The 16,222-nt window shown below is 38.0% G+C and overlaps 1 protein-coding gene across 3 annotated transcripts in view; it reads right to left on the bottom strand.

Annotated features, from left to right (window-relative positions):
• ClpX (Caseinolytic protease chaperone subunit) overlaps nucleotides 1-2,210 on the bottom strand; it is a 201,486-nt gene extending 199,276 nt beyond the window's left edge. The window contains exons 1-2 of one of the 3 annotated variants that reach the window (XM_090406128.1): nucleotides 2,007-2,176; nucleotides 1,603-1,721 (exon numbers count right to left, since the gene is read on the bottom strand). In XM_090406128.1, coding sequence (XP_090262254.1) covers nucleotides 1,603-1,610 — 8 coding nt within the window. In that variant the 5' untranslated portion in view covers nucleotides 1,611-1,721; nucleotides 2,007-2,176. Of the gene's footprint in view, nucleotides 1-1,602; nucleotides 1,722-2,006 lie in introns of all 3 variants that reach the window. The other 2 variants (XM_090406130.1, XM_090406129.1) reach the window with 2 other exon arrangements.
• Nucleotides 2,211-16,222: the final 14,012 nt, after the last annotated feature.

Below are 16,222 nucleotides of genomic sequence, written 5' to 3'. Positions count from 1 at the left end.
AGGATTTTATCAGATTAATTCAGAGGGGATTATAAAAAGAGAGTAGAAGGTGAGAAGGGAAAAACCAGAGGTCATTTCTGAATGTTATGCAAAACTGTGGTGAAGAAGGGTGTGACGAGCCGATTTTTTACATGGAGAATTGTCAGTGACGACACAATCTGCTAATGGAATGCATTAGCAGAATGTGTTGTTAATGCAAGGAGTGTTAAGGATTTTAAGATTCCATGTGATAAATATGTTGTCAGTTGAATGAACCTCCCACGATGAGTCTGCTGACTCCAAGGAGGATGTAATAATAATATCAATGTAGAAAACAACTATACCTGACAGAAGTCAAATAAGCATATACACACTTTATGAATACCATTGTTGAATTGTTACCAATGTAATTTTATCTTATGCTTTTCTGTATTCAAAGTAAAATTTGACTAGATTCATAAGATTATTGCAAATATCAAATTTAGTTGGTTGTATTCCTAAACATCCAGGACCAACTAGTGAGTGTCAGATATTAAAATGTATCAATTAGTATCAGTAGCTGTAATGTGTTTCTCTATATCAAGTGCTCACATTGCAGAATTTGGCAGATAGGAGTAAGAGAGGTGATATGATAGAGATATTTAAGTTAGTGAGAGGATTTTATCAGATTAATCCAGAGGGAATTATAAAAAGAGTAGAAGGTGAGAGGCAAATAATCAGAGGTCATTCCTGGAAGTTATGCAAAACTGTGGTGAAAAAGGGTGTGATCTCAAGACCCTTGCATGTTTTTTCACATGCAACGGTCATAAGATCAAAAGGTCTCTGGACATGAATCCAAACCAACCAAGCATTACTAGTATTATTACTTCACTATTAGTACCAATTAGTATCTATGTATACTGAAAGTGTACTATGTACACTTTCAGTATACATAGTTCACTGGTACTCATATTGGTTCACTTGAGGGATTATTGTGATCCAAAAGATCACAATAACTCTCAAATGGAATAGGCATATGATGTCTACCATAATAACCATTAGGTTTACAGCAGCATTCATATAAGTACTTTTTTTCTTTTACGTTTATAAATTAGCTTTATTTTTTTTTTTTTTCAGTACTATTCTTGCAAGTGGAAGAAGACTGAGTAATAGGTTTCACTGAGCTAATATATATGCAATATGCCTGGAGAAATTTGTGGATCAACATAAGTGATTTTGCTAGTGACCAATATGTTTTTGGTATGGGTAAACGGAGTATTCAACACTGTGAGATAAACCTGTCAATAAAAACCAATCATTGACAACTATTCAAGGCCTTACTAGTCAATGATTACTATCTGCCTATTACATCATGAGCAGAGTAACTATCATGGAGACAGTAATTTTCATACAATCCTAAAACTCAATATTCCAGAAGCAACGTAATGGCCCTTAAAACAGCTGTAATTTTTAACTGGCAGACACATTCCATTCATATTAACCTATTAACAAATTTTATGACAATATATGTGAATATCAAATCTCATGTAATTTAATTAATCACTGAATTCCTCATCCATTAATATATAATGCTTAAGTTGTTTGTTGTATACATGTTCAATTATTATTTATATTCAAACTAACCTGTGCATGGTCAAGTGTTGATTGCAAAACCATCAGAACACCAGCATAAAATACGGTAAGGTGCGGTGTGTAATTCATTTCCTAATAGTGCTATTCTGATACTATTCATCGCATAATATCTAATAATGAATAAATAAACGTCAATTATTTGGGTCAGAAATTGGGAAAATAAAAAGGGAATATCAATGTTCTCTGGCATATTGTGAATAAAATTAATTTCTTTAACCACCCACGACAAGTATCCAACTCAAATTTCAGAAACCTTGTATTCGTTCTCTATGAAATATATACAAGAAATCAAATATGAATCCTATATTAGAAATCAAAAAAATGAAGCACTCAATAATATACCAAACACATTCTAAACTTCAGCTTCTAATAATGATGTAACATGAGTACTTTACCCATTTTTGTAAACACAGCTCCACGCTAGTTTTCACCAGGTGACATTATTAGATATATACATAAGTGTTTATAATGAAACTGAAATCGTACCTTGCAATCTATTAATCGCATACACTATTCGCACGCCCGTAAACACGTAAATGATCAAAATTATTATTTACATAAACACTCAACTTCAGCAGATGGCGCCTTGTGCTCAAAAGTAATCACACGAGATCTAAATTAAACAGACAATGTTAATTTAGTTATCTGTTTTCACGCTAGTTTTAAGGAAAATTATTTTAAAGAATAGTTTTAATTTTATGTGTATTTAAATATGGCAAATCACTTCACCCGATTTTCTAAAATATTAATTATGAGCAAGAAAAATTTCCGAGAATTTTCATTTAATTTATAGACAGGAATTTGATATAACAATTTTGAAAACTGTAAATAAATTTAAAAACGTTTTAAAAACTCGCAAGAAAAAACATTTTGTGATAGTACTCATTGTATATTTCATCTTTAATGTTGAAGAAAGGCTACGGGGAAATCAATTCGAATAACCTTAAAGAAGAACCGGAAAAAAAAACTTCAAAAATTGATAAAAATATAGTATTGGTTGGAGTCCGCGCGGTTAGCCGAGTGGCTATACGCCTCGCAACCATATGCCTTAGAAAGGAGTGTCCTGGGTTCGATCTTGAGCCGGTCTTGGGAGTGGACTGTAGGTTTTTTTCTGCTCAGTTTATCTGGGGGTTTTCCTCCCGGCATTGAGAACATAACGTCCCTACAGACATAGGACACAGCGAGAGGCATAGGGTCAGCCACCTTATCCTCGTATAACGGTTACAGTTATAAGGAATAGGAACCGTCGACACCGTAAAGGTAAAAGATAGAAGGATTAAAAAAGAAAGGAAGAAGTAATGGTTGGAAATTACCACAAGCAATTGAAGCTATGATGCCAAGATGTCGTTTGTTAAATAAATGCATTCCGTTTGCCTGCTTAGCTAAGAAAAAAGACACGTTTTCATGCAGAAATCCCCATACGAGTCTGCTCTAGAGAAATGAGATCAGTATTTAGTTTTCTGAAGAAAACAGATCGAAAATAGAAAATCTCAAAATGAAAAAAACTGCTGATGAAATAATTTCTTGTACTAATAGAAACTACAATGGTCAATAGTTTTAATTAAACCGTAAAATTTAAGTGGCAGAACTATGTTATTTTATATGTCATATTGTAAAAAGAGGACAGTACGTTACTAGATCTCTTGTAATTCAGATAAAATGAAGAGTGAAATTCTTTAAGGTAATTTAGTAACTACTGTAAGTGGATGTTGATGTCAAAAAGCAAGAATAATGGCTTTCCTGTGTATTTCAAAGAGAAGAAAATGTTGACTGATTCAGCCAGAGATGCATGTGATGATCAGGTTAGACAAAAAAATTACGAACTCCATGAACGAGAAGAAGTCATATACCTCAATGGCTCACTTTAGTGAGTACGGGCATGGCAAATCCAAGGTACCAGATGCTGGACTATGCCTTACTTCATGTAATATACATCTTTTATATTATTCTGTAGACTGGTCCCTCCCCTTCTTTCTTTGTTTCTTTCTCCTCTCATTGCTCCTTTCCCCTGATGCTATTAGAGTATTCGAGGGCTAGGGGTGAATCTTTCCTATCTTGCTAAGTCATTTCCTCTTATGCAGCCACCAAAGGAGGCAAGCTAGCCTCAATAGGTGCCGGTCCCAAGCCCGGATAAATGGTGAGGTTGATGTCAGGAAGGGCATCCGGTCGTAAAACTTCACTGCCAGCACTAGCTATAACGTACCCCTTAAGCAACGCGCAGCCACATCGCCCTACAGCAGCAACAAGTGGACGAGGGCTACCGCATCAAGGACAGGTGCGGTTAAACAATCGAGCCCAGCAGGTGGAGAGGATGTTGCAAGTGGGAACACTGAATGCTGGAAGCATGACTGGAAGGGGAAGAGAGGTGGCAGACATAATGAGGAAGAGGAAGTTGGACATTTTATGTGTGCAGGAGACAAGGTCGAAGGGGGGAAAAAGGCAATGAAACTGGGAGATGGATATAAATTGTTCAACTCTGGAGCGAATAACGAGGGAAGAAATGGTATAGGAATTGTGATGTGTGGCAGAATGAAGGGCAAAGTATTAGAAGTGGGTAGAAGGAATGACAGGATCATGCGAAGGAAATTGGGTCTTGGAAAGAGCGGCTGGTCGTATTATGTGTATATGCCCCGCAAGTTGGCTGTACAGCAGAGGAGAAAGATGAGTTCTGGAACGTGTTAGATGAAGAAATGAGGGAACTGGAAGAAAACGAGATGGTGATTGTCAGACGAGACTTGAACGGACACATATGGACACAGAATAGAGACTGTGAAAGGGTGCATGGTGGCCATGGAGTGGGGATGATGACCAAGAAGGAGAGAGGGTTGTGGACTGCAGTAGCGTTTGATCTGGCAATTGTGAACTCGTTTTTCTACAAGACGGAAGAACATTTAATAACATTTAGGAGTGGTAACAACAGTTCACAAATTCACTATATTTTGACTAGAAGAAAACATCTTAAAGTTGTTACAAATTGTAAAGTAATTCCAACAGATCAAGTGGCACAGCAACACCGACTGCTGTGCACAGACTTTAAAATAAGATTGAAGATAAGAACCTCTGAAAGCCATGGGATGAAGACAATAAGTGGTTTCGCTTAAAAGAAGAGAGTGTGAGGAATCGTTTTAGGCAGAGGGTGTTAGAGAGGATTTCGGATGGACTGGAAAGTGTACAAGATTGGTAGAAACATAATTCAAAAGTAATCCTGAGCTGTGCAATCGAGGTGCTTGGTGAGACATCTGGAAAGATTAAAGAGCAGAGGAGGGTTGGTGGTGGAATAATAATGTACAAGTGGCAGTGACAGCTAAGAGGAAGGCAAAGCAGAAGTGGGATGAGTCAAGAGTGGAAGAGGACAGAGAGGTGTACAGAGAGAGAAAGCGAGAAGCCAAGAGAGTTGTGGCACAGGCAAAGGCCATGGCATATCAAGATCTGTATGATCAATTAGAAACAAAGGAAGGACAGAGAAAAATTTACCAACTAGCGAAATGTAGAAATAAAGCAGCAAAGGACATCTTACATGTGAAGCAGATCAAAGACGCTGAAGGAAGAGTATTATGGAGGAATGTGGACAAAAGAAACAGATGGAAAATATACTTTGAGGGACTTTTGAATGAGGAAAATGCAAGGACCCACAGAGGAGATGGGCAGCCTTCTGAGGGGATGGTGCAGAACATCAGTAGAGTGGAAGTGACAGAAGCCATGAAGAGGATGAGAAATGGAAAATCGGTGGGCCCCGACAGGATTCCAGTGGAGTCATGGAAGGCACTGGGGGAAGAGGGAATTAATCTATTGTGGGACCTGTTCATGAAAGTTTGCCAACAGGAAAATATACCCGAGGAATGGAGGGAGAGTGCTCTTGTCCCCATCTACAAGGGTAAAAGGGATGCACAAGACTGTAAAAATTACAGAGGAATAAAGTTGATGTCCCACACAATGAAAATCCTAGAAAGGGTTCTTGATGGAAGATTGAGGAAGCAGGTAGCGATTGCAAAGGAACAATTTGGCTTCATGCCTGGTAGATCAACAACAGATGTTATGGCAATATAGTGCCAAGGCAAGAAGTCTGGAGGTGTCTGAGGGAGAAGAAGGTTCTGGAGATATATGTCGGTTGGTGCGGGAGATGTACAGAAATGTGAAGACAAGTGTTCGGACCTGTCTTCAAAAAGTTTTCAGTTGGCTTGCATCAAGGGTCAGCATTAAGTCCGTTTCTGTTTAACATTGTGATGGAGGTGGTGACGGAGGAGGAGAGAAGATACGCCTTGAAGAATGGTGTATGCAGATGACAACTTGCTGTGTGCAGATTCGAGAGAAGAAGCGGTAACTAAACTGGAAAGATGGAGAAAGTACTGGAAGAGAGAGAGGTATGAGACTGAGCAGAAGTAAGACATAGTATATGTGTTGCACAGTGGGCGGCGGCCAGGGGACAGACCTGGAGCTGTAAGGAAATGTCATCAGGAAGGTGAGGGACCTTAGATACTTAGGTTCAACAGTGGAAGAGGATGGAGGGGCTGAGAAGGAAGTGGAATGTAGGATACAAGCGGATTGGAGGAACTGGAGGGAGATGGCTGGAGTGTTATGCGATAAGAGGGTACCGATCAATCTGAAAGGCAAAATCTATAGGACAGTAGCGAGGCAAGCTATGATGTATGCTATAGAAACTGTGGCCCTGAGAAAAAATAACATCAGCAGGATGGAAGTAGCAGAGATGAGAATGCTTAGGTGGATGTGCGGTGTGTGACCAGAAAGGATCGTCTGAGAAATGACTTTGTGAAGGGAACAGTGAAAGTTACAAACTTAGGAGCGAAGATACAGGAGGCAAGGTTCAGATGGTTTGGTCATGTGATGAGGAGCGAGGACGAATATGTGGGAAGAAGGGTCATGCAGATGGATGCGCAAGGAAGAAAGAAGTGTGTGGGGGCCAAAGAAGAGATGGATGGAGCTAGTAGAAGAGGACTTGAGGATGAAGAACTTGTATGTGGTGACAGCCCAAGACAGGAGGATGTGGAGGAGACTCATCATCAACAGTGACCTCACTTAAGTGGGAAAAGCTGCAGAAGAAGATCGAGAAGAAGTCATATGAAAAGTATCTAGCATACATGCTAGAAACAAGCGCTCTTAGAGAATACAGTGAAAAATATAAGACCACTGCCTGAAAAAGACTGGTGAGAATATAGAAGAGGATAATTATAAAAGAAGGGACAAAATGTGCTGGAGGCTATTGAAAATGCTTAGAAATAGAGACAGTATTGTAAAAGGAATTGGATGATAAAGATTTCATTGCAAACAGAGATAAAGATATTATAATTGTCCATAGCAATGTCACTCTTTGTGATGGAAAAGTCATAAGAAGCCTGAAATATGGAAAGACAGAGTAGCTAATATTCAAACAGAAATGCTCAAATGCAAATAAAATCAAGAACATCTCTAATGCCTTACAGGGAGTATGCAAAACGTTTATCCTTGACCAACTTTATGAAGATTAATGGGGTAGACACTCTCCTCTTAGCAGCTACTGATAGCTGGTCCAACGCTGTCAGTGACTGCATAGACATCTAGAGATGAGAGTATGGCAAATAACTTATACCATCTCACGATTCCTAACCTGAATGTTATATATATTTTGTTGAAATAGTGTGCGTTCCAAGGTTTATTTTCTTCAGTTGTAGAGTTAAAAACCTGATTTTCAGGTGAAACCCTACTCACATTTACCAAAGTTCAACAACTCGAAAAGGGGTTTAAAAAATTCCAAGAAAATATTCCTCTAGTTGCCAACTAGAAACAAACTTTTAACAGTCTCCCATGCGGCTCCCTAGCGCTATGGAAGCAAGCACCATCTAACAGTTTCCCTTGTGGCTCCCTAGCACAATGGAAGCAAACACCATTTTCACAGGCCTACGCAGGCACCAAAATGCCCACATATTTTTTTAAAATATATTAAATGCTCATTAGGTTTGTGTAGCTCAGTGGAAGTGGCACTTGCTTCCTCTGTGCTTGGTCACTCGAAGTCAGACTTAAGTTCAAGTCTAGTCGCTGACTGGAGGAACTTTTTCTAAGCCTTTCTTCGACCGGTTCCCGAGTTAGTCGATCTCTGGCACGGGCAAGCGGGTTTTATATCCCGTAAACTCAAGAAAATCGACCGTACTACCCACATTATTTCAGACAATAACATATCTTGTTAGGGTTAGGTACCAAGAGATAGCAGCACTTTTTTGCCAGCCTCTTCATCGGTGGCTGCTTTAGTGATAGACATGGGCCAGCTATCACCGATCGGCTACCGGTGGAGATTGAACTGCCCACTCAGTCTCCAAAAGCTAGACAGTGTACAAAGGCCTCGCTCCCTATAAGGGAATAAAAAAAGGCGTTAGATTATTTATTTTACTGTACTTGATTAAATACTCTGATGCATTTTGTTTCTCATAGTGAGTATGCACAGTCAATTATCCCATTCCACTTGTTCACCACTCTCCAAGTAAAAAACCTAGTCTACACATACCTACCCTTACTGACCATCCTCTTAGACAAGTTCCAAGAGTGACCCCCTTGTTTTTCCTTACTCCACACTATAGTTGAATGACAGTTCCTGTTGAAATGACTCTTGCTTCCATAGCACAAAGCAGCAGCAGGAAGGAGGGATTCATTCTAGTGAAAACGTGCAGTGGAACGTTTCTAAACGTTTTTCAGCTATTTCAGAGTTACTCGGACTATGGCAAGGGCAAGCAGGACGTTCCCTCCTGGTAACTCTAGCTTTTAACTCTGCAAATTGAGAAAATTCATAGATCTCACACTATTGCTAACAATAATATAGAGTATCAGGATTAGATGCTACGAGTTGGTGACAGTTGTCTACAATACTCTCCATACCAAATACCTTTGGATGATTGATAATGTTGGGATATCAGTGATGGCTAAATGCGAAAATTGACTGAAAATCTATTTTAAAAAATTCCTTTGAACTTAAATCACATGACCTCTTTGCAGGGAAAAATGGTGTTAGGGGATTTATTTTCTGTTTTTATTTAAACAATCTAAGTTAGAGCAGAGATTTTTAGATAATCAGGGCTGAATACTCTTTCCATGGATTGTACTCATAATATCTTTCTTTTAGTTTCATGGTAACATTAGTGTAAGATCTCCAATCCATCCTACTTCACTGTGATATAATAGATTGGTTGTCATTTATATTTCCACAATTTATTACATGACTGGATAGAGCTGTATTTCTCAGGTCCCTATCTATATCCTATTCTGTGGAATTTTCAGTTTGTCTATAATGTTGAACATTGCAATCACACAATTGCCTGATAAACACCAGAGCACTTCATAATGTTGTATTTTATTTTCGCAGGAGGAAGCAAGGATTGTGGTTTAGTTCGAAGGGTAAATGTGATTCAGATTTTGTATTTTTTTATGAATTTTCGTAAACTTAGTTATGGAGCTGATATACGGGAGAAAAACATACATACAAAATTTTTCATATTATTAATCTGTGATGTGTTTGTAAATGGAACAGTCTTGGTTTAAATTTGGTTTAAAGTGCCCCACCAATCACGACAAGATTCCTTATCTCTAACCATCACCTACAATTCCATACGCGAACAAAACAAACAACGTGACGTCAATGACACATATGTCCCCCCAGGGAAATTCCAAACTCATGACGTCATCACGCAAAATACCATCAGTCACCTTATCAACCAATTATGTCACGATTCCTTATCTTATCTTATCATGATCTTGTTCAAAGAGCCACCTATACTACTTACTTTGTTTTTTACCACAGAAGTTCGTTACTCAATTCGTTTTTCTCAGAAGATCGTTTTCAATTAGTTTCACAACTGAAAATTATTTCCTATTCAAATTAGTATGCTGTCTTTAGAATCAAATTATTTAATCATTTGACATTATCAATCAAGTTATCATTTTTACTGGCCATGTTAAAAGTATACGAGGATAGACTGCTTTCCAATATTCGTTAACTTCTTTCCGAGCAGCGTATATACAATACAGTAAACAAAATCTTTAAAAGCTGTGTATATGCAATTTATGAAGAACAGTTTTTTTTTTTGGTTAAGTCTGCTGCGGCACACTAGCAGCATGCAGTTGTGAAAAAGTGACACTATCACTTTTTCATAAAATTCTCATATTTAATTCACATTTTAAAGAGTTAATTGCTATTCAGAAAGTTACGTTTAGTTGCATAAAGCACATCATCAACTACTCTACAAGGTGAGGTGGGACCAAACAAATTTGTAAATTCTGAATTTACCAAGATATAATTTAAAAAATTCTTAATTCTATAAACTGGTAATAACAGTCGGAGTCCTGTGACCTGCATATCAGGTGAGTCAACTAGAAAAAAGAGTAGTAACGAGTAAATGAGAGAATTAGAGCACAAAATTTGAAAATAATGATTTGCGATAGGAAAGAAATGAAGTATACGATAGGAAAGCTTCAGATACACAAGAAATGAGTAACAAATATCCTCGAAATATATTTTTTTTCAAAATAGAGAAGTTATTCTAAGAAAGAGTAGTAATTAGAGCTATATGTACATTATTAATAATATTAATATGAGCATGGTGCCCGTAATAACCTCCTAAAAATACTCGATTCAGCAGACAAAACAGCAGTTTGATTAATCATTTGTCTCTCACCAGTTCACTTCACTCACTTTCACACAGGCGTTCAGTTTCCACCTTGAAAGCATAAATACTTTCATGGGCAGTCTTCACTGTTCCTCTCCTACAGTTCAGCTCTAAGCCCACAAATCAAATGTTTCCTCGTCTTCTTTCATCCTTCTGCTACTGCACTTGCGAATGGTTCTCTATCCTCTATGTTTTCCAATCAGTACAATCGAATGTGAACAAGTTTCTTCTTGCCCATCCCCAGTATAGAGTATCATAGGTTAACCAATCTCTTGTGCACTGGATTTTCGTAATAAATAATTAAATAAATCTAAGCAAAATAAATAAATAAATCTAAGCAGTGGCGCACCCAAGGGGAGGGGGGAAAGAGACCCTGGCGTGCGTACTCGTGTACGCACGCCAGGGTCTCTTTTTGTGCTACCTTGTTTTCCCGAGCTAGGCCACTGCAAATGCTGATTCTCAGTCATAGATCGTATACAATGTGTTGTGTGTATTCGCTCGCCCCCCCCCCCCAGGATTAAATTCTGAGTGCGCCACTGAATCTGAGTAAGATATCTGCACTGGCTTTCCATTTATCACACAGTCGATACAAATACTGCAGTTCTGAAACTTCTGTAGAATCTATAAGCAGTCCTTGGCAGAATCAAACGCAACCATCTTGCAATGAAAAAATATTAATGAAAAAATATTTTAGCTATTTACATTATCGATGCTGTTTAGGTTCGCCGGCCTGGTTGGCCGACTCTCCAGCCAAAAGACTGTGGGTTCGAATCCTGCTGTGGGCATGGATGTCTGTGTCTGTGGAAAATCTAGTGGTGGATGGCGTTAGTGTAGTTGCGGTTCGTTGTAATTGGTGGAGACAGAGAGTCGTACAGTTGGTGCCCTCCCTTGATGAGTCATTGGACCCTCTGGAGAGTTAATGTAATAATAATAATAATAATAATAATAACAACAACAACAAATAACGAGGAATTTGTGTTTTAACACTTTGCCGTATGAAAATACGGTTTAAACATATTTTTGCTCTATGTTTGGGAACATAGAGCTAATATACAGTACTGTATATTAGCACCATGCTAGGCCTGCATGTTTGCCAATCCATAATCGTGATTTGTATACGTTTTGAAAATCGTTCACTTACTATTTATCTATTAGCAGGAAAATGCATGATCGTTAAGTTGACTATGTCCCCCCCCCCACGTTTTATTGGACAGTTTACATTTTTGTAGTAATATTTAAATAAACGTGGATTCGAGATCCTTGATCCAAGAATGATGTTTTATTGAAGATACATCGCGTACATGTTGACGTGACTAACAGTTCGTCACTTAGCTAATAATTGCGGTTTGGACGGCATTTTATGTACCAAGATATTTATAACAAATCAGTGCTAACTTGCATAGTGTCTCTCTTGCAAGAAATATAATACACTGAATTCACTTTATTTTTGAAATATCCTATTCCTAATCTGCATACATCGAAATAAGTGCAATTTTCGGCAAATGTTCCCAATCAACGTGATTTGAATGCCTGGTTATGTGATTTTGCAAAAATTTCAGATACTGATATGTCGCAGAATTTTTTAGAAATGTGCAAGTGAGTGTAAGTTTTTTTAAGAATATAAAAGTCTCTTGCTTCAAATTTTTTCTTCGAGAAAATAATAAATTTAAAGCAGTTAAACAGCGTACGCCACTCCTGCTGATTATGCTGTCATGCAACTGCTTTCACTCAACAGGATTTCCACTCTTTAGCATGCGGTTTTTCTTTAAACCACTTGAGCGTTTTGGAAATACAGGTGACCCTCGTATAATGCGGATGTTAGGTTCCATAGAAATGCCGCGTTATGCGAGACTCAGATCACATAGAAAAAGTAGGGTTTTGTTCCGAAATCGTTTTTTTTTCTTTCAATTATATAAACCATCGCTTCCCAAACTGGGGACCGTAGGTTTTGTTGAGGGGGGGGGCATGAAATAATGAAAACAAATTTAAAATGTTTTAAGATTAAGTGGATTTTTTTTTATCTTAAAAGAAATGTATTTAATTTTTATTATTTATTATTTCTTTATTGTTATTTTTTATATTTTAATGGAAAAAAAATGACACATTGGTGCAGCTCACAAATTTTGCTTCCTGCGCATTTCGGCGCTTAATGAATATTAGTAAATATATGCTTATTCATATAAGTTTCATTTCAAAGCAGAAATCTTAGAATTTCAATTTCAAATATTTCACCTGATATTGACTTTTTGTGTAGGCAGTATTGAAACGCATCCACACATTAAATTGTTATTAAATGTCTATTGTGTTTTTAATTATTTCTTTATTACTAATCGTTTTACGTTTCATGTGCTTGAACTGCAAACAGGGCTGGATTAACCATTAAGCAAAATAAGCACGTGCTTATGGCATCATGGAAAGGGGGGCACCGCAGAATTTCTGCTTTAGTTAGATGACGAATTTAATTTAAATTAACTTTTAATTAGTTTTCATTGTTTTTATCTTTTCTTACTGTTACCTACTTTGTTTCAATAAATAATGACGTGTAGAAGGCCTAATAAAACTCTAACCACGTGCATGACGGTTCGTTTACACCGTATTATCGCTCATGACTCTTTCTGGCACTACCATTGCGTCAAATGAGGTAATTTTTTATAATTAACGTAACCATTTTATTTTTTATTTTCCTGTCTGTTATAGGTCTTGTTTTAATAAATTATGTCTTATAAAAGGCTCTAGAAGCAAATACAGGGTGTCCTAAAATTCACGCAAGAAGTAATTTTGATAGAAAACACAGGTTTTTAATTAAAAATTGTAATTTCTTATTGATTCATAAAGTATACAGTATAGGGTTATGCATGGAATAGCATATCGGGTAAATGGCCTCCACGGCTTTGCTGGCACATACGCACTCTTTTGTCGAAATTTTCCATGACCGTTTTACATAAATGTGGCTGAATTTCGTTGATACAGCGCTCAGTTTCCTCCTTCAAGGCGTGGGTGGTCGTGGGCTTGTTGGCATAAACCTTAGACTTCAAAAAACCCCAAAGAAAAAAGTCCAACGGCGTTAAGTCACATGATATCTGGGCGGCCAATTCTGATCACCAAAACGGGAAGTCACACGACCAGGAAATGACTCATGCAGTAATTGAATTGTTTCTCGGGCTGTATGGCATGTGGCACCGCCTTGTTGAAACCACATGTCGTCCACATCCATATCTTGCAATTTAGGCACAAAAAAACTGGATTATCATGTCGCGATAGCGAGCACCGTTGTTATTGCCTTACCAGCCGCATTTTCGAAGAAGAATGGACCAATGATGCCTCCAGCCCAAAATCCGCACCAAACAGTGACACGATGCATCTATTTCTCAACAATCACTCGTGGATTTTCTGAACCCCAAATGCGACAATTTTGTCGATTAACGAAGCCATCAAGATGAAAATGAGCCTCATCGCTGAAGATGATTTTGTTCGAAAAATAAGCATCCACTTGTTGTTGTTCCATAATCCATTCAACGAACTCTCTTCACCGTGTGTAGTCAATAGGCTTCAGTTCTTGAGTCAATTGAACTTTGTAAGCATAAATATGCAAATCTTTCGTGAGAATACGCTGTGTAGAGCGTCTCGAAATGCCCAATTCAAGACCACGGTGCCGAATTGATGTTCCTGGACTCTCAGCAACACTCTCACGAACTGCTTCGATGTTTTCTATTGAACGACTTGTTGAAGGACGGCCAGAGTGTATAAGATCACTAATTGATCCAGTTTCCTTGAATTTTTTAATTAATCTTTTCACAATTGATGAAGTTAAATCACCATTCCGACCATATTTTGTACGAAAATTGCGAACTGTAGCTGCCAAACCTTCATTATTTTTAAAATATTGCTCAACAATGAAAATGCATTGTTCTTTCGTGTAGCGCTCCATTTTTAATAACCTTGAACTGTCAGCTGTCACGCTGTCTTTTTTTCTCGTTGGCAACACATTACCGCACAAATGGCTAAATTTAAATCTTGCGTGAATTTTGGGACACCCTGTATAAAACAAATCACGTGGTTGTCTCAGAAACGCGCCTCCGGTAAAAGGCTTTGCTGTCGCAGAAGTGCGACTCAGGTAAAATAAGATTTAATTAAAGCACGAAAGCATGATTCAGCTGTAAGCCGAAAATTAAATTGACTTTTTGTCAATTTAATTGTGTTCGTATGATTCTGCCTGTGACATGTGTAACTGTGTTGATTGCCACCTAATATTCAACAAAATAATATTTTTATTTCTGTATTTAACAGATCCCAAGAACCAATATGAAACGTGTTCAGTTAAGTGGTGCACAAAAGCCAAAACTATCAAAAAAGAAACAAGAGATTTTGGAATTAAATTCCAAGACTGCAAAGCTGACTGATTTCTTCACACAAGTTCCACAACATTATATACCAATTCCTGATCAGAGCCAATCTCCGTCATCAGAAGTGGACATAAATACCACTTTGATCACTTCAAAATCAAAATATGATGATACTGGAATCATCAAGGTGTCACAAGCAGGTTCATCTAGCACATGTCTCACTGCTGACCTCACTTTGTAAATTCTCTTGATATCTCTACTGCAAATGTTGATGCAAGCTGCTTTACAAAACATTCTGAGGCTGAAATAATTGCTGAAAATGAAAGTTTAGTGGGCCATGGTGATGGTGGTGAAATGATTCAATCTGCAAACGATGAAGTAAATATAGCAAGCGATCCAGGTTTGTGGCTTGATTTCTCTGCTGATGACGTGGCTTATTGGACGTCTTGTGGACCCAGTGACTGTCAATACCACAATGGGCCATTTGATAAGACTTCCCGACATTTCAGTAGTGGCAAATCAGTGAGATGCTGTCCGCAGAAACTTTTTGTTGGAACAAAAACCAATGGTGAGGAATACAAGAGAGACTGGTTATTGTATTCACCATCAACGGGATCAGTTTATTGTTTTGTTTGTAAACTGTTTGCTCCTAAAAATTTCTTACATTTTGTTACAAGAGAAGGGTTCAGTGACTGGCGAAATACTATTGTAATTGATCAACATGAAAAAAGCACTACTCACCGAGACTCTATGCTAACATACTTAACTCGCAGACAAGGTGTAGGGTTGGGACAACAGTTAGAAAAACAAATTCAGTAAAAGTGTGATTACTGGGAACATGTCCTGAGGCGTGTCATAGCTGTTATTCGTACGTTAGCTGAACGTGGCTAGGCTTTTCGAGGAACATAAGAAACATTAAGATCATTGCAAAATTGAAACTTTTTAGGGCTGCTTGAGCTCATAAGTCAGTTTGATCCATTTTTAGCAGGTCACATTGCGAAATATGGAAATCGTGGCAAAGGAAATCCTTCTTATCTGTCTAAAGCCACCTGTGAGGAACTCATTCAACTGATGACTCAAATGGTCCACGTGCTTATTGTTGATGAAGTAAAATCTTCTAGTTATTTTAGTTTGTCAGTTGATTCAACACCAGATCTGTCACATATCGACCAGTTAGTGTTGTACTTAGGTACTTAAAAGATGGACAGCCTATTGAACGCTTTTTAATCTTTCTGGAAATGAAAAGTCATACCGGTAAGGAAATGGCAAATCAGTACTTACGTAAAGTTTGTCAGCTAAACTTTTCAAAATGTAGGGGTCAGTCTTACGACAACGCTGCTAACATGAGTGGGCGTTATAAGGGAATGCAGCAAAAAATTTTAGAAACAAACAAGTTTGCTATATATGTGCCCTGTGCAGCTCATTCACTAAATTCGGTAGGCCGAAGTGCTGTTGACTGCTGTCAAGAGGAGGTTAATTTCTTCTCTACAGTGCGGTTGCTCTATACCTTTTTTCAGCCTCAACCAGCCGGTGGACAATTCTTAAAGGTTGTATTGGAAATGAAAATGTCTTAAACTCCCTCTCTGATACCAGATGGGAGGCACATGCTATGGCAACAGCAGC

The sequence above is a fragment of the Typopeltis vanoorti genome, chromosome 16, assembly GCF_054136105.1.
Source record: "Typopeltis vanoorti isolate ZY-2024b chromosome 16, IOZ_Tvanoo_1.0, whole genome shotgun sequence".
Classification (NCBI taxonomy): Eukaryota; Metazoa; Arthropoda; class Arachnida; order Uropygi; family Thelyphonidae; genus Typopeltis; species Typopeltis vanoorti.
This window is presented reverse-complemented; position numbering and strand designations above follow the sequence as displayed.